We start from the raw sequence: 19653 nt of genomic DNA on the forward strand, positions 1-19653 counted from the left end.
GAGGGTTTACCAGTACACCAAATTGCAAGATTATCACATTGATTTTGGGGTGAGGCATGGATAACAGGATCCTCCCTATGCAGCAATAGGTAGCAATGATAATGTGACAGGTTTTCCACCAAGGCGCCCATTTTATGCACATATTAATATTGGTCCATAACCATCTCTGTCATACAAGTAGTATCCTACAGTAAGCTCAGCAGGATGAGTTTCATCGTTGTACCACCAATGTAATACAGAAACACCAATGCAGAGACAGGAGAATAACACAAGTGCAAACACAACAGAATAACACCAAACCAAACCAAACCAAACCAGATACACCAATGCAAACCACCGGGTACACCAATGCAAACCACCAGATACACCGATTTAGACTACCACATACACCAGCAGATCAGTAGAGTCAGACCAGAAACACCAATTAAGCAGTGTAGTCTGCAGTTCATCAGATTCAACACCTGTAGCAAAAAAAACATTGCATAGAAGAGAAACTAATACACATATTAAGGCCAACAAGCATGAGTCAACTCATGCCAACTTCACACCGTAACCAGACATCATAGAGCCCAAAAGAATTAAAAAATCTAGCTAAAATAGTGAAATAAGCAAGATTCTTAGCATGAATTCATCAATTCACACAAGTCTCCTAAAAAAGCGTGACTTGCAATATTACATCCCAGATTTTCTCCACCAAAAAGCTATCGTATATTACATTCCAAAGTAACATTGTTTTGTTCTAAACATGCATAAACTGAGTATCCTAGGTCTATTCAAACATATCGTGGCTAGGGCTGCGTTGTGGTTGTTGTGAACAACTAGCAATGCTTGTTTGTGATACTTGAGTAACAATATGAACATTAGCCTCCTGCATTCAAATAACAGAAAAACATAGTTAGAACAGAACATGATACACGGTGGCTTGATTAGACTTATTTAGTCACGATATGTCTCGTATTAGACAATTTATACACGATATGACTCACAAATCTACACAATACCAGAATAACCATTTTAAAACAGAAAACAAGAAAAACTAAGATAGAAAAACTAAGATAGTTGAGCAAAGATGAATTAGAGGAGGCTGTAATCCAAAAATGCCGTATGTGAATGGAAATAATTGGGGATTCTTTTTACGTTTTCTCTTTAGTTTGTGATTAATGAGTTGTTCTTTTTTTGGAATTATTTAATTAGGTCTAAATATATTAATGACATCATAATCCGATTGTTTTCGCCAGAATATGACATCGGGTTGTAATTTAAAGTACGTTATTAAGTTTGAGGTTATAATTCGCAAAATTAAAAGTTTAAGGTTGTAATTCGTAAAGTAGGAATTTTATTGGGTTGTAATTGGCAAATTTTCCCAAAATTAAAGAAGTTTAGTAGGAGAAATTACCCAATGTGATCACAAACTTAAAGAGGCTAAGCACATAAGCCAGAGAGACTATAATTCAATCAACCCTAATTCTTTCTCCTCTAATTTGAATAACTGAACTCTCAACTCTCATCTTACCCCTAATTTGAGGACTTGTTGAACTTCCCATTCCAAAGAGAAGGAAATTCAGATTTCAAATAACTTTATAATTTGAGTAGAAATTGGTTTAAATGAAGAAAAGTAGAAATTGGTTTATAGAGTATTTGTTAATGTTTGTGGTAAAGGATGAGCTTAATCTTTGTGATATTTATATTAATATCTATTAATTTCTATGCAGAAAGGACGATTTTCTTTCATGATCCTGCCCAATTAGTCATTACTAATAGTAGTCATTTAGATACAGATTGTGTCATTTCTTGAATCATAAATAAAGCCATTATATTATACAAGGAAAAATCCACTAGCTATTATTGTTCTGTTGTCTCTAATTATCTTTTTATCACTGAATTTATGTTTTGCCAAGTTAGATATTGTAGAACACGAGTATTTGACATTGGATAACTTTTACCAAAATTCTGGTTAATGCAATCATCTTAGAGGATGTTAGATTTAGGAAAATACATACCTGTACAAGATGTTGATGACAAAACTTCAGGTTCCCATAAGAACTCTCTGAGGATCAAGCTGTCCACTATTGTAAACACAAGATATTTCCTGCCTGCCTATCCACTCTTCACCTTCCTCGAGCTTGATTGGATTTTCGATTGCAGCAGCTCCCACACACAACATCTGTTTGTAATCTGTATTTTTAAAACCCATATAAGAACCTGGTAAGAAATCTTTAGGTCGAAAATCAACATTGCTCTTAATCTTCTTCTGCTTATCCCAAGGATTCCATATCACTGCAAAAGAAACAGAGTTGTCTCACTTCAATATAAAAGCATTCCAAGAAATATATCATTCAGTTGAATCAGATGATGAGAGTTTTCTCAACAAGTCATACAACTCAATAAAAGAAGGAATGAGTTGGTAAGAAGCGAAAAAACAAAGTTGTCTTAGTTACCAGCATCTGGTAATCCTTGTTTAAGAATCACATATGTCTTTTTCCTTTGATGATCTATGATTGAAATCTTATTGGGCGTGCTGATATATACCCTGTCAATCTATTTGTACAAAAATATATACGATAGTTAAATTTCATGCTGCACCAGAAGAAAACAGAATTAAAAAGAAAGACAACATGCACTAACTTCTTCTTCAACTGTGATGGGATTCCCTTGTTCAGTAAGGCGCACATTGTTCTTCGTGTTGTGAATATAATCCGAAGTCTCTAGTCCTTCTACTCTGATTTTACTGAATAGAGACAATAAACATAAGGTAACATCTTGCTTTATTAGATTACTGTTTTTTAACATGAAAATTTGGTGTGCAGTTAAAATTTCATATTCAGGTTTCCTAGTGAAGTTTGAAATTGACCGGCCTGCTTCAAGCAAATTTAATTAGTTCAGAACATAAATATAAATTTTTAATTCGCAAACTCCAACAGTCATGAACCAGGTGAGCTATATCGAATTGGCATATGGCAACGACTTCAAAACCAGGGCTGAATGAAACTCGTGCAAACAGCCATGCTTCCCATCTTTGAATCTTAAGCTTGTGAAGCCAAGGACAATTAAAACTTGTTTTATCGAAAATTTTAAACCCCATGGAAGATAAGGAAGACAAAATAAAAGATGTTGAAACACCGAGGCATTTATACAAATTATTATGACAAAATTGGAAATATTATAAACTAAACAATTAGGGCTACATTGTTACCTGATATCTGAAACAGAGAAATAGGTGTGACAAGCAAATGGAAAGGAGAACGGCTTTGAATCAATGTTTTTAACTCGAAATGTCAGCACCAGTTGTCCCTCAGGACCCAAGCCTACTCTGAGACGAATCTCACACCTACATAAGACAAAATAAAATGTTGTTTCATTTCAACAAGTACAGCAATATAGATAACTAACAAAATGAAGAAATATAGTCTGATATTTATGTAGGACTCAGCCATACAATTTTGGAGAAACCAACATTATATCTGCACAAACACTAAACAAATAATGAAGGGGAAACTGTACTTGTTAGGCAACTTCTCCAGTTCTTCTTCAGTGAGCTCTAGCAGCCAATCAACATAAGGTGTGTTAGTTGAAGGCACGGGGAGAGGTGGTGGGCTGTGATCAGTACTCCACACTCTATCAGTACAATATCCATGATATTTGGTGAAACCAAGACTGCCCAGCGGCTCCACCTGTTACAGTTGACGACCGATAACAAATAATAAAAAATAAAAATAAAGAATTAATGTTGAATGGGAAAGGGGGCAGGGAGCACAAACCTGAAGGGAAAAGATTGGTATGCCTCCAAGAAATGGTAGTGTGATATTGGGATTTAGCTGGACACCATGATAAATCAGTAAAACTAGATAGATGAAATCACAACTTTGAAACATTTGAATCAAGTAATTAAATTAGCATTCAGTTATAAATTTGTATTTTGACAGCTAGAGATTAAGAGTCTAGCTAATTCTCCATTGTTTTAAGATAACAGACGTAACATTAAATTTAACAATATCGGTGGATACAGCGGTTTGGAATCTTTAAGTTCCCACAGTGTAGCATACACTCAATGTAATCAAGTTTGAGGTCTAAGAATATGATTATGAACTTGTTGAGTAAGATAATTTATACTCCCTCTGTTTCGAAATAATGAGGACAATTCACCATTTTACACTTGCCGATGTAAATGTATGAGCATTAATATATCTAATTTTTGTATTCGTAAAAATTATAAAAAGTTGATATTTCGAAAGTACATATCGAAAGGAATCAAACAACACCTCACACGACTATATTTTTCCTTATCCCTAAATCACAAATAATAGTCAATTTAAAATTTGTGAATACTGACAAAAGTCAAAATGTCCCTATTATTTTTAAACGGAGGTAGTAGTCAACATATGGAGTGGTTTCATTCTTTTTGAGGATGTATTTAGTTTGTTTGGCTAGGTTTCTCTTAGCCTTCTTGTTTTGGTAGCCTTTAGTTGGGAGGGTTGTATGTTCTGAAAATTATTAGGTGCACACTGTATTTAAGGATATTTTTATGCCCAACGATCCCTATCACATTTTCTTCACACATGCAAGAAAAATAAATGTGAGAGGATCACGGTGCACCTCGGGTGTATGTAATATGCTCTATATTATTTATTAGGGCTATTTTATCGTAATCTATTTTAGTGTTCAATACTTTATCTCTCATTTGCTTGCCAACAAAAAATAGTTATAAAAGTTGATATATTGAAAAAATGTACATTTAGACAAGACCAATAATATTTTATAATATTTGTTTTTATTTAGTACTCCGTAGTAGAAAGTTATGGTCAAAGTAAGATATTAAATAGTGTCAAAAGTCAAAGTGGTGGAATTATTTAGAAATAGAGGTAATACTACCTCCTTTACATAATATATGTTCTGTAAGTTGGTTACCATTAGCACAAATATTAAGACAAAAAATAAAGATTGTGTAAAAAAAATGGGTGAGTGTAATAAAATATGGACAACGTAAGAGATGAAGTGTAATAATGTAGGTGAACGTAAGAGAAAAATAAATATAATAAGAGAAATTGAGTGAAAAATGATAAATGTTGTGGAATAAAAGGGGTAAGATAATAAAGTTTCATGTCCGAAAAAAGAATAAAAGAACATCATCATAAAACAGATTAAAATAGAAAGTTTAAAGATTATTTTGAAACAAAGGTACTACGTACGTAGTACATAATAACCCAAGACATTTGAAAATTATTAGGTGCACCCGAATGTACCGTGCACCCAAGGATATTTAACTATTTATATGTTCATTGGTTGGCCCTTTTATATTTTCTTTCCCTTGCAAATAGAAAATGTGAGAGGGACACGATACACCCGTGTACATATAATATGTTCTACGATATAACGAGTATAACGAGCTTTTAGGGCCTGTGATGGGTTATAGTCAAAGTCGTGCAAGACAAAACTAAGTCCACTTAAACATTCTAACAAAGATGAAAAAGTAGTCTATAATTAATTTATATAATCATATATATACGTAGTAGGAAGGTAATTAATTTAGAATATAATATTAGATAAAATACTAGTCCGTAAAAGTTTCTTTTTGATGATGTTCACTGTGATCATGCATGAGGAAATCTTATGTAGTAATTTTTTTTGTATTAATTAGGTAATTAAGAATAAAAGATTTTACTAAATCAACATATATCACATTTAGCCTTTCTAGCTAGTTATACATGTGTAAATTTGAGTTAGTCTTAAATATTTTGCAGTTGATGGGACTCTACATTTTGACCTTCAAATCATAAGGTGGATTATCCATCAATTCCACCAACTTATGTTGGGATATACGTCGTACTATATGCATAGAACCTTCTCCTTAATTCTTATACTAACCACAACTTAATCCCTTATTATTTTCCGCAATCTGATACGTCAAGTAATAAATAAGTAGTCAAGTCAACCGTATTAGGTGCAATTTTTGCGGAAGATCGAGCTAACTTTAGTAGCTTCATTACTACATCTAGTTCTACAATTAGGGCTAAAAATCACGATCATGCATGAGGTTTACGAGTTGACAAACTTATTCAGCCCACTAAGTATGACCTTAATTGTTCCACTCACAACGTCTTTACATTTTGAGAAAGTTATGAAACAAGCTAGTCTTCGATCATCTTGAAAAGTATGGCGCTACTTTTCACCCTTTATGGACTCATACTTGATCAAAATTTTCAAGTCCACATCACGAGGATACATACTACGGATTACGACGTACGAGTTTGTTACGAATTAATTTTATTGTAATGGGGAGTAGTAAAAAGGTTTGTTGAATTGACATCTTAGTTTAATGGTTAAGACTAAAATGTTTATGTACAATAGGTAGTAGGTTCGAATTCTAACTCGTTTCCCTATTAATAGTTTGTGTTGCTATTGTTGTTCATTCACAAAATGACACAAAAGGAGAAAAAAATTATCACAAATTATTATTTACGAGTGGTGTAGAATAAATATTGTACATCTGAGTAAAGTTATATAACTCAAATTGCTTAAAAGTTACCCTTAATTATCTATGTAAAAGTTCAATTTTTGGTGATAAAATTTTTCATTTTATTAAATATTATTTCTTCAAAATCTAATAATGTATAAAATTAATCATTTAACCCTTTAAAATTATCTATCAATTTTGGGCAGCTGCAGTTCATATATAGCGTGATTGTTGCTTCGAATTATTATTAGAGGGTGGGACTTTAGTTTTCTTTTAGGCGAGTAAGAGTAGAGAAGCGGCGATTAGCACGTAGATTAGGGGTAGCATTAGGATAGTTTATAGCTTAGATTTCCACAAATCAAACACTAAATTTCAGCATCATTACTTCAAATTCGTAGTTCTTTCCTTCAATTTCAGATTGTTCTTCAAGTTCTCAACATTTTTTGTTTTCAATTTCATGCTTCAATGGTATAATTCTTTGCTCTCTTATTTAAATTTTTCTTAGATTCACTAATTGCTTCATAAATTTGCTTATACTTTGATTTCATTGTTTGATTTTGGATTAATTTCATAGATTGAATTTTATTGGATTTTTGGTTTGTTTTTCTTATTTGAATTTCTGATTTTTAATGTTTGAATTAGTTTAATTGTTTCACTAGATTCATGATTAGGATTTGTACGTTCTAGTTTAATCCTAGTTCTAATCATGCTTATAGTGCTGTCAGAATCTATAGATTAGGGTTGAAGCTTTGGATGCAGAATTGGGATTTTGGAGATTATTTTTTGATTGTTAGTATGATTGAATTGATTAAATGATCTTTGACTCCATGTCTAGTTAGTTTAGGATTAGCTAACCTAAATTGCTAGAATGTTGAAGTGTTTAGCTTCGAATTGGCGCGAAAGCGTGATTCGTGGCTTGCATTACTTTGGCTTGTTTGTTATTGTGTTCCTCTTCAAGTCTCGATTGAGCGAAAACTAGATTAGGATTAGTTGAGAAGTGCTTGAAATCAAAAGGTATTCGAAGCCATATGTTGGTCATTGCATTCATTCATTTAGTCATTGCATGTCATGAGCATTTAAGATCTCCGAAACTCCCAATTCGAACTCCTATGCTAATTCACGAAATCTCTAGAGTTTATTTTACTTGTGCATATTTACTATATTTTGATTTCAATAGCTTTATACGTACAAACATACATACATTTTCAGTTTGAGCTAGCTTGTGAATACAATTAGCTTGAAAAGTCAAAAGTATCCATTTTACCTCTCTTGGGACGATCCCTACGCTTGCCGCTATAGTCAATATAGTTGGTTCGTTTAGGAGCTTATAAATTTTGTTTGATTAAGTGGTGTTCGTCAACGACGCGAAAATCGCTTCTCAATACTCCTCGAACATGTCATTTGTTTTCGTATGAGGCTAGTGCACAACTGATATGTTCATATTTTATATTGTTTTTACCCCCGTCCCTCAGTACTTTTTGATCTCAAATGAGCTCTTCGGAGCGAATTTTAGTACTAATGTGCTCCTTGTAGTGTGTTTGTAGTTTCAGGTTCATCATTGTAGGAATTAACATATTTTTGTTCATTTCCTACTCATTTGAATTAATACAAGAGATTATGTACGTTAGAGAGCACACACATTGAGTTGGAAGAGTTTTCGAGCAAAGCGGATAGTGATAGAAGTAGAAAACCGACACTCGTCTACTCTTTTGATCATAACTTACGTTCTACAACTTCAAATGAAGTGATTCTAATTGGGTTGGATTCTAGACTTCAATAGCTTTCCAACGAGTGGTCACTCGCCTAATTCCAACGAATAACGAAGGAGATATGGCGTTTTAAAGATAGAGGATTGTGCAGTTTGTACGCGCGCCCGGCGGGCGAATTGCTGCCCGACGGGCGAACGTCTGCCCGACGGGCGGGAGCTGCCCGACCGGGCGCGTGCCGATGATTTCCAGAATGTCTCCCTCCGCCCGGCGGGCAGACCTTCGCCCGACGGGGGGTTACGAGCTGGTCGCCCGACGGGCGGAAGGCTGCCCGACCGGGCGACGACAACCTAGGGCCCTTTTTTTTCCGCGGTTTTCTTCCGGTTTTTCCTTATGTTTGTGGGCAAACTATAAATATAGCCCTTAGTTATTTTAGTTGGGTACCTTATTATCTTATTTTCTAGTATTAAGCACTTAGATTATTTTCCTAAGCTTAGTTTTTCTCTCAAATTTGGTTCAAAACACTTAGTTTCAAATTCAATAAAAATTCAAGCTTTCAATTTCCTTTGCCATTCAATTAGGTATTGCTCCTTAATTTCATTCATTGTGTTGCCTTAATAATGCTTTCGATTATGTTAATTGCTTTGGATGTTTAATATGCTTGAGTAAATCTATTTTCTAGGGTTTGGGGATCCATGAATAATAATGAAGGGACATTGAATAATTGAGATTGTTGGCATTGTAATTAATTCCTATTGATTGGTTATTATTACTATACAATTAGATTTGCGCAGGTTTAATTGTGGTAGTTTGGCAATATCAAGTTAAGATTCGAGAGATGCAATTTGATGTTTAGGCTTGTGTCAATAGGTGGAATTAGGATTAATACGTAGCGATAGCCCGTTAATTTTAAGTCTATGATTAGTATCGATTCGAGAGAGCATGCTAGTCTAATTAATTGCTTTGTTGATTATTGTGATTGTTTATCGTCCTGGATTGTTATTTGTTGGTGAACCTATGCCCTAGATCCTTTAATTCCTGAATTCTTAATTGTTTAATTATCGTTCGTAGTCTTAGCATACAAACCAACCAATTCTTGTTTCCCAATAGTCTAGTTTAGTTGATTAATAGTAGAAAGAACACTGTTTCCCTGTGGATTCGATCCTGACTTCCCTTGCTACCTAGCTAGTGGACTTAGGTTATTTTTGATTAGGTGATACGACTTAAGCCTGTCAAATTTAGGCGCCGTTGCCGGGAAAACAGTTTAATTTTCTGCTATTAATTTTATGATCTAGATTATTTTCTTGAGTCTCATATAACTTCCAGTTATTTGAGACCATGTATATATTTTATTTTCTTTAGTTTATTTTTTTTGAACTTTTTTATTTTTTTATTTCCCCCCCCCCTGAAAAAATGGATTATTATTCTTTCCCTCAATTCGTAAATGAGCCTTTTTGGGTGTATTTTGATATGCTTAATGATTTTATTGGTTACCACAATCTTAATCTTTGGGATTCTTGTGGTTTTGCTTATGGTGGTTTAAATGAGTATACAAGGAATGTGATAGAAAGTAGATTTAATGGTGATTTTCGAGCCTTGTCTTTGGGTGATATGTGGGATTACTATATGTGGTTTGCAAGGGATTTGTATGAGCGTGAAATGGCCACTCATGTTACATGTGCTAATCCAAATTATGAGCATAATCTACATGGTTCTACCCCGTCTCCCTTGAATGCTTGTTATAATGAGGTGCATTCTAATGTTTATGATAATCATGTCTATTCTAATGACTTATCTAACCCTTGCATGGATATCAATGTTTTGCCTCATGATTCCACTGTTGCTTCTCCCGTGTATTATTGTGAACCCTTGCCCAATCTTGTTCAACCCAAATCAGAAAGCAGAGATAGCTTCTTAGAGGAATTAAGAAGATTAAACTCTGAGATTGTGATTCAGTGTACTAGATCTCAAGAGGCTACGAATGAGATTATTAAAGCTAGTAAGGCAACTCTTGAGAGATTTAGAAAAGTTCAAGAAATTATTGAAAATAATGATTCGAGTTGTGTTGGGGATGGGGGTCAACTGAGTGAACCCATAGGCAACCATGAGTGGGAGGAACTTATAACAGAGGTTAAGGATGAGTTGGAGGATGATGATGTGACTGTTGGATCAATGGATGAAGAATTTGTTGAAACTGAAAAGTCATATGTTATAGAGCAAGTCCATGAGGAAGTTGAAGTTGATAAAACCTTTGTTGTTGTGCCAACCCCTACCCCTCATATTCCAAGTCCAGGAAGGGTTAATCTTAGCCCCGTTTACACCGTCTCACTCCCCTTCTCTTTCCCCATAAAACCTTTGCTTGAGGATCTTCCTCCTCCCCACGAAAATCAAAAGCCCAATGACCCAATAGAGTATGTTCCTCTTTGTGAATCTTTTGCAGGTACTTATAGTACTTACAAAGAAGAGGTGGATGCTTTGCAGAGAGCTCTATATGGTGAAGAGCTTGTCCACCATGAATTCCAAAACACAGAGAGAGTTATTTCATTGATCATTGAGGTTGAAGAATCAATAGTCCGCGAAAACAACTTCCATAAGGAGAGTATGCCTACTTTCTCTTTTCCTTCCTTTTCTTATTCTTCTTTTTTTATTGTTTTTTCTTTTTGTTCTTCTTCCTTTAGGCATCCTACTCCTTACTGGCATAAAGCTCATTCGGACTTTATGAAAATGTTGCTGTTGATTATCGTGCATGTCTTATTGCACGAAAGATGTGCAAGTGCGCATGACAAGCTTCTGCGCTCGTTGGTTGGTTATTTACTAATCAATCACTTTGAGGGAGGCACATAAGAGTTGGAGCCGGAGGGGTTCAATGAAGATTGCGACCCTCGATCTCCACTCCTTCAAGCACTAAGGACATTGCTGAGTTTGGCTTGGGGGAGGTATGTGTTATTGCTTTCTAGAGTAGTTTATCGCTTTTGAAAAAAAAAACAAAAATACGTTCCGATGAATACAAAATCATGTTTCCCTGTGCCCCTTGACCGAAAGTTATTTTGGTTCTTGGTATTTGATAATGAGCAATGTAGATGTGTTAGCCATGATTTGATATCCAATTGCTTTGATGCCTTAATTTGAGTCAACTCTGACCAACTATTTGTGGACTTGGTGCTTGGCTAGTTGACTTAGTTAGGAATGTGTGATAGCTTCCTGGTGTGTCGTTGATTTCGAGTATTGGTTTGCAACTGTTAGTAGTGTTTTATGACTCATATACATGCACATTGTGGAGGACGAAGGCATTTTTCTATTTAGGTAGCCTTCAGATGAAATTAGATACATTTGTTCCCTCCTTTTCTACCCATGTTGTTGCTTGTGCCCTTTATTCGGTGACTAGCCACATTACAAGCCCGTGAAAACTCCATTGGTTACTAGTCCCAAGCCTAGCTTGGGGGAGCTAATAGTAGTGAGGTGAGGGAGTTGTAGTGTGCTACATTTTGAGCACAAAGTGAGTGTTGAAAAATGAGTTCTTCTTGCCATGTGTATTGTTTGAAAAAAAAAAAAATGAAGAAGTGAAAGAGGTGAGAAGAATAGAAAATGTCAAGGTTTCCAAAAGAAAAAAAGAAAAAATAAAGAGATTGGAAAATAAAGAAAAGAAAAAAATCTATTACTCTCAGAAAAAGTTCAAAGTGTTGTTTCAATCAAGTTTTGCAAATTCATATCCTCATGAGCGATTGATTATAATTGTGAAAAAGGCAAGAAAGTATGGTGTTGGTGTTGGTGTTTGTTGTTTCATCATGTGTTGAGTGGGAGAGTTGTGGTCATTATATTGGTTGATCATGGTTGTATTTAGGATTTATGCTCCCCAAAGCCAAGGCTTTAAGCTCACATTTTATCCAAATTTACCGCACCCTTACCTAAGCCTAACATTACAAGCTTTGAAGACCTTCCGACCTTTGTGCATAGAGTCGTACTTATCTGAAAATAGTTGTTTATCAATGCAAGTTATGACATGACACATTCCGAGTCGACTATTAGGTTGGATGTATGTTTTTCTAGACACACGAGTGTTGTGAGTTTGGGAGGGCATTGTTCACTTATATGTTGGGAGGAGAGCGAACAGGTACATCTTTTATCCGCCACATAAATGAGTGACGAGTGTGTGAGCACTAGTCTTGAGTTCCATTGTGCATTTGTGGTTCGTTTTGCGTGACGATTGTTAAGGTGGATTAGCGGTTGTATGGATTTGATTGGTTGACATTGATGCATGCTTGTTGGATTTTACCTTGAATCGTATCCATTGTTTTAAGATGTGTTTGGGGTGAAGTTGATTTATGTATTCATCGATGATTTCTTTGGTTAGGGACAAGCAAAGATCTAGCTTGGGGGAGTTTGATATGTTCATATTTTATATTGTTTTTACCCCCGTCCCTCAGTACTTTTTGATCTCAAATGAGCTCTTCGGAGCGATTTTTAGTACTAATGTGCTCCTTTTAGTGTGTTTGTAGTTTCAGGTTCATCATTGTAGGAATTAACATATTTTTGTTCATTTCCTACTCATTTGAATCAATACAAGAGATTATGTACGTTCGAGAGCACACACATTGAGTTGGAAGAGTTTTCGAGCAAAGCGGATAGTGATAGAAGTAGAAAACTGATACTCGTCTACTCTTTTGATCATAACTTACGTTATACAACTTCAAATGAAGTGATTCTAATTGGGTTGGATTCTAGACTTCAATAGCTTTCCAACGAGTGGTCACTCGCCTAATTCCGACGAATAACGATGGAGATATGGCGTTTTAAAGATAGAGGATTGTGTAGTTTGTACGCGCGCCCGGCGGGCGAATGGCTGCCCGACGGTGCGAACGTCTGCCCGACGGGCGGGAGCTGCCCGACCGGGCGCGTGCCGATGATTTCCAGAATGTCTCCCTTCGCCCGGCGGGCAGACCTTCGCCGACGGGCGGGTTACGAGCTGGTCGCCCGACGGGCGGAAGGCTGCCCGGCCGGGCGACGACAACCTAGGGCCCTTTTTTTTCCGCGGTTTTCTTCCGGTTTTTCCTTATGTTTATGGGCAAACTATAAATATAGCCCTTAGTTATTTTAGTTGGGTACCTTATTATCTTATTTTCTAGTATTAAGCACTTAGATTATTTTCCTAAGCTTAGTTTTTCTCTCAAATTTAGTTCAAAACACTTAGTTTCAAATTCAATAAAAATTCAAGCTTTCAATTTCCTTTGCCATTCAATTAGGTATTGCTCCTTAATTTCATTCATTGTGTTGCCTTAATAATGCTTTCGATTATGTTAATTGGTTTGGATTGTTAATATGCTTGAGTAAATCTATTTTCTAGGGTTTGGGGATCCATGAATAATATGAAGGGACATTGAATAATGGAGATTGTTGGCATTGTAATTAATTCCTATTGATTGGTTATTATTACTATACAATTAGATTTGCGCAGGTTTAATTGTGGTAGTTTGGCAATATCAAGTTAAGATTCGAGAGATGCAATTTGATGTTTAGGCTTGTGTCAATAGGTGGAATTAGGATTAATACGTAGCGATAGCCCGTTAATTCTAAGTCTATGATTAGTATCGATTCGAGAGAGCATGCTAGTCTAATTAATTGCTTTGTTGATTATTGTGATTGTTTATCGTCCTGGATTGTTATTTGTTGGTGAACCTATGCCCTAGATCCTTTAATTCCTGAATTCTTAATTGTTTAATTATCGTTCGTAGTCTTAGCATACAAACCAACCAATTCTTGTTTCCCAATAGTCTAGTTTAGTTGATTGATAGTAGAAAGAACACTGTTTCCCTGTGGATTCGATCCTGACTTCCCTTGCTACCTAGCTAGTGGACCTTATGTTATTTTTGATTAGGTAATACGACTTTAGCCTGTCAACAACCTCTTCTTCTTCGTCGTTGATATCTACCATGATTGATATTCAAGCATATATACACCTACTGTTTTGAGATTTAATTTGCGGAAGAAAAATTAAACCTTGCTCTTGATACCACCACGATAGTTGGGAAGATCTTACATTGTGAGATATCTCTCGCACATATCGCTTGAATATACAACTGTTTTGGAGAGACGGTCTAACGAATGTTGTAGCTGCAAGGAGGACTTCCATCTAATTCATCCAAGTCAATTTGAAAAATTGATAACTGTTAGGATCTCAACAAACCAAGTTCACGACGATACTCCACCAAAAATATACTAAACCCAAAATACTCAACTAATAGACCATAGGAGAACCTATTACACTCAAACGATGTAATTTTTTTGAATTTAAAGACAAAAAATTTGACTTGTAATCAAGGACGTTGAAAGCATTCTTGATATTGTTCACCGAGAGAACGGGATAATACTCAGTCGAAGGTGGTGGGACGTCGTCTTTAGAAGGGTGGTGGGATGTTGTTTTTAGGATCGGTGGTGGGATGCCGTCTTTAGAAGGGTGGCGGGACGTTGTTTTTAAGATCGGTAGTGGGACGTCGTCTAAACCTATGATACTACGCAATTACCGTAGTATTATTGTCCTATGAGAATAAAAACAAAAAAAAAAGATAGAAACTAATCAGTGAAGCTGGAAGCAAGTTGGACGGAATAAAATGTGATGTGATGTGATGGGGTGTAACACTGTTCCAAGATCGGGAAAAAGTTAATGGTGGAAGCTAGATTTAAAACCTAAGTTATGATAGTGAGTTATTCCTTACAATATTAGTTATAATTATATTAAGAAAACTAATGCGACTATATATAATTGTAATAATTCTATTGTACATAAAATATCGTAAGAGATTTTATCTCAATCAACATAATTTTTATTCAGGAGGGCCAACAACAAATTGGGAAATTCTCCAATCTAATCTGGAAGCTGAAATCCTACCAAAATGGAAGGTATTCCTATGGAAATTGCTTCATAAAGCTTTGGCCACCAAAGATAACCTTTCTCATCGAGGCATAGAGGTTAATAATGAATGTGATTATTGTGGAATGATAGGAGAATCGACCCAATACATTTTTAGAACATGCAGCCTTGCAAAATTGGTTTGGGAATTAAGTTCCCTCACAATTTGTTCGGACAAAGATGGATCCATTGCCTTTGAGGAATGGTTCCAACGATATATCCTACTTTTTCATAGCGAGGATGGTAAGGACAATACGAGAATTGACACCTTTGTGGCGGTCTTATGGAGTTTGTGGATTACTAGAAATGCTAGAGTCCACAAAAATGAGGAGGGACATGCAAGGAAAGTTTTGATTGGTGTATCACAAGAAGTCTGTAAGTGCAAAAATTTCAAGAACTACCAGCTTGGACCGGGAAATAATGATGCTTCATTGAATATACAACACCTAGTTCAGCCCCCTGGATTCAACCACGTTCAACTTGGCAAGGAACAATCTTTTTATCCTAACTTTGTTTTGCAGGTCAATGGATCAAAAACACAAAGAAAGCAGGAGCAGGATGGGCCATTTTCAATCCAACCACAAAGGCAACAACAGACGGAGGAGGATCTTATGGGTTAGCACTCACACCCTTACAACAGGAAGCGCAAGCATGCCTTAATGATATCTTATGGTGCAAGAACCAAGAAATTGATGAGGTTTTAGTCTTAACGGATTCAACAACCTTACTATCTAACTTGGAGGCTACATCTACGGAGCCAAACATCACCATATTATGGACATTACCACAAATCAAGGAGGTTGCTTCTACCTTTAAGGCATGTGTCATCATTAAAGCTGATCGACAACAAGTCCAGAGGGCGCACAACATTGCTAACAATTGTCGAAAAACCGGGTTCTCATTTTCGTGTAACATAGTTGTTGGTCCCTGAGTTTTGAAGATGACAAGCTTATATGGTGCTTACATTTTACATTCTAGAATTGGCAGATCAGAATAAGCTGATTACCTTAAGCTAGTACAAATGCAAGTGAGGAAGCTTCGAAGGAAGGAATTCAAGTCAAACATCTCCTGGACGCAGCATCAAATAAATATAACAAGACAAGAAGATTCAAGTATGGAAGAAAGGTCCAAGCTTCTATGAAGGCTTAAGAAGTAGTTGATTAAATACGCAAAGGTATAAGACTATTATCTCGATCATACTGCTAAGTCTGGGAACAGTGGTTTTAAAGAGTCATCACCTAAGTTCTTAGAGTTAGCATAATACACTAGGTTTAAGACCAAATGATTATCCGTATTAAAAGGAGTTTTAATATGCTTAAATTAATTCGGTAATAATTAAAGATAATCTTTGGAAGAGTTCGAGGAGAAGTTAAAATCTTTAGGTATATGGTAAGTAGAATCCGAATAGGAGTAAAACTTGTTTAAAGATTAAATAGTTTCCTAACAGAAATCTATCTTTAAGAGAGTCCTAATTTGATTAGAATTGGAAGTCTAGGATTCTAGGGTAAATCACAGAATCACTATAAATATACCAAAAGATCTTCTCGTATTTTTTTATCAGACTCATAAGCATCAACCGGAGCTTTCAGGTATCACCTTTAAAGTCTTTATTTTTAAGAGTCTGTTCCTGTTCCCAGTTAGAGCAGTATTGGTTGGTAGGTCTTGTATCTTCGTATTTGCTTTAGTGTTATTTATTCTGTATTTTTTTAAAGTTGAATTGATGTATGTTAAGCCTGAGTCAGGCTTACTAGAGCAAGAGTGAAGGATCTCAAGAGAGATCTGTGAGTTGGAACAATTGAGGGATTGTTTCATAGGGAGAAGGGAACAACGTGGGGTTGTTCCTAGTCATCTGTAATCTGAGGTGATTTACAGATTGTGGCCCGAGTAGATTAGGCTTGTAAAGAAACTGAGTTGTTTTGCCTAATTAGTAGAAGTGTTTAAGTCCCTAAAGGGGCCGTGGTTTTTTCCTCTCTATTGGGCCTAGAGAGTTTTCCACGCTAAATTGTGCTTGCTCTATTTTGTTGTTTCTGTTCCTTATTGCGTATAATTTATAAAACTGCAAAAAATCAATTCACCCCCCCTCTTGTGGAACTCCACGAAACTAACAATTGGTATCAGAGCCAGAACCCTTGACTGCAGGTAACTCTGACGGGAAAAACGATTCTGGAACAATGAATACTACGGAGAAACTGGAAGAGGGGTACTCTACCCAAAGACCACCCATGTTTAGTGGAAAGTACTACTCCTACTGGAGGAATAGGATGGAAATTTTCATCAAGGCTGAAAACTACCAAGTTTGGAGAGTCATTGAAGTAGGAGACTTCCAAGTCACCAAATTGACCACCTCTGGAGAAACTGTTCCTAAACCTATAACAGAATTTGACAAAGCAGACTACGAGAAACTTGAGCTTAATGCCATGGCTGTAAAGATCCTTCACTGTGGGCTTGGTCCAAACGAGCATAATCGAGTAATGGGTTGCAAAAATGCAAAACAAATTTGGGATCTGCTCCAAGTTACCCATGAAGGAACAAACGAAGTCAAAAGATCAAAAATTGATCTCCTGATGCACCAATATGAATTGTTCTCAATGAAGACTTCTGAATCAATTCAGGACATGATAACTCGATTCACAAATATCATCAATGAACTGAATTCTCTAGGAAAAATCATAACTCCTGAGGAACAAGTAAGAAAGGTACTAAGAAGTCTTCCTCAAGATCCTTGGATGGCCAAGGTTACTGCCCTACAGGAAACTAAGGACTTTACAAAGTTCAACCTGGAACAACTGGCTGGATCTCTCTTAACCCATGAGCTACAACTGAATGCTAGAACCTCTGAGAACCCAAGGAACAAAGCACTGGCTCTAAAAACTGAAAATGATGAAAACTCAGAGGAAGATGAGGAAACTGCTTTATTTGCCAGAAGGTTCAAAAGGATGTTTAGGAACTACAAAGAGGGAGATCATCGAGGCAAACCAAATAGAAAATTCTCCAAAACTGATAGTGGATGTCACAAGTGTGGGAACTTGGAACACCGTATTAGGGAATGCCCACTATGGGAACAGGAAAAAGGAAAAGGAAAAGAAACTCCCAAAGAAAGATTCCGAGACAACAGAAACTCCTTTTCAAAGACTGACGTGAGGAAAGCTATGATTGCTGCATGGGGTGACTCCTCCTCAGATGAAGAACAGGAACAACCAAATGAGGAAATTGCTCACCTGTGTCTTGTAGCTGATCATGAAGAAGATGGTTCAGATTCTGAGTCAGACAAATTCCAGGCAAGTCTTTTTCAAATTAAAAGCAAACTTGATTCTATGTCTAAATTAGAACTATTTGACTTACTTTCTTGTCTCACTTGCGATTATGAGGATCTCTTAAAAGAAAAACTAGATTCTGAAAAAGAACATAAGTCTACCATTAAGAAACTCACTGGAGAATTAGAATGGACAAAAATCACCAACATAGATATTGACAACCGTTTCTTCAGCCTGTTTGATCAGAATCTTCAAATAAAAGAAACCTATGAGGCTTTGCGAAACGAGAATTCCTGGCTAAAACAAGAACTGATTGATCTAGAAATTTCTAAGACTAAAACTCTCTATAAAAAGGAGCTAGAAAAAACTCAACTAGATCTAGTCAAGGTCCACCAAGAAAAAACCTACCTAGAGGGAGAATTAGCTAAAAAGACCAGACACAGAATAGAAGGAACACCAAAATGGATAGAGGAAGCCAGAACCAAACGCACCGAAGGTTTGGGTTTCAACCACAAAAAACATCACCATAGAAAAACCAGAGTAGATCTTTACAGTGATATTGTTTGCACCTTTTGTGGTCTAATTGGTCATTATAGAGTCTCATGTCCTAAAAACCAAAGGGGCTTGGAAAAGAATATAAATCTCGTCAAGACTAAATGGGTAAAGAAAAGCGATTTGATTCCAAGCAAGGAACCCAAGCTATGTTGGGTTCCTAAAAACTCTAACTAAACTCATTATGCAGGTCGAAGTGAGGGGGGACAACACATGGTACCTAGACAGTGGTTGTTCCAAGCACATGACAGGAGATAGAAACAGATTTCTCTCACTCACGACCTATGAAGGTGGAACTGTGACCTTTGGCGATAATAAGAAAGGTAACATTATTGGCATTGGTAAGGTCGGTAAGTCAAAGTCTCACTCCATCAATAATGTATTTTTGGTTGAAGGTCTAGGACATAGTCTGTTAAGCATTTCTCAATTCTGTGACAAAGGAAATTATGCAAAGTTCTCTTCGAATAAATGTAAAATTATCAACAGTAACACTGAAGCAGTAATCTTAGAGGGACAAAGAAAAGGGAACACATATGTGGTTAACCTTAACTATGTTCCTCACTCCAATCTGACCTGTCTCAATGTTATTGAAGATGATCCATTGTTATGGCACAAAAGATTTGGTCATGCTAGTTTTTCTCTAATGAACAAGCTAAGTTCGAAAAATCTAGTCACAGGTCTTCCGAATACAAAGTTTGCAAAACTGTCAGCCTGTGATGCCTGTATCAAAGGAAAGCAAGTAAGAACATCTTTCAAATCCAAGGGAGTAATCAGCACAACAAGACC

General features: G+C 36.1%; 2 protein-coding genes across 2 annotated transcripts; one reads left to right on the plus strand and one right to left on the minus strand.

The window, feature by feature from the left end:
- Nucleotides 1-553: 553 nt before the first annotated feature.
- LOC110797515 (putative glucose-6-phosphate 1-epimerase) lies at nt 554-4053 on the minus strand. The gene is made up of 7 exons (XM_022002631.2): nt 3759-4053; nt 3502-3671; nt 3194-3328; nt 2626-2728; nt 2439-2538; nt 2001-2277; nt 554-868 (listed from the first exon to the last, which is right to left on the minus strand). The coding sequence occupies exons 1-6, from the start codon at nt 3870-3872 to the stop codon at nt 2027-2029; spliced, it is 873 nt and encodes a 290-aa protein (XP_021858323.2). The 5' UTR covers nt 3873-4053; the 3' UTR covers nt 554-868; nt 2001-2026.
- Nucleotides 4054-17232: 13179 nt separating this feature from the next.
- Nucleotides 17233-19044, plus strand: LOC110797514 (uncharacterized). The gene has a single exon (XM_022002629.1). The coding sequence runs from the start codon at nt 17233-17235 to the stop codon at nt 19042-19044; it is 1812 nt and encodes a 603-aa protein (XP_021858321.1).
- The last annotated feature ends 609 nt before the right edge of the window (nt 19045-19653 follow it).

This window comes from Spinacia oleracea, chromosome 2 (assembly GCF_020520425.1).
Source record: "Spinacia oleracea cultivar Varoflay chromosome 2, BTI_SOV_V1, whole genome shotgun sequence".
Taxonomy (NCBI): Eukaryota; Viridiplantae; Streptophyta; class Magnoliopsida; order Caryophyllales; family Amaranthaceae; genus Spinacia; species Spinacia oleracea.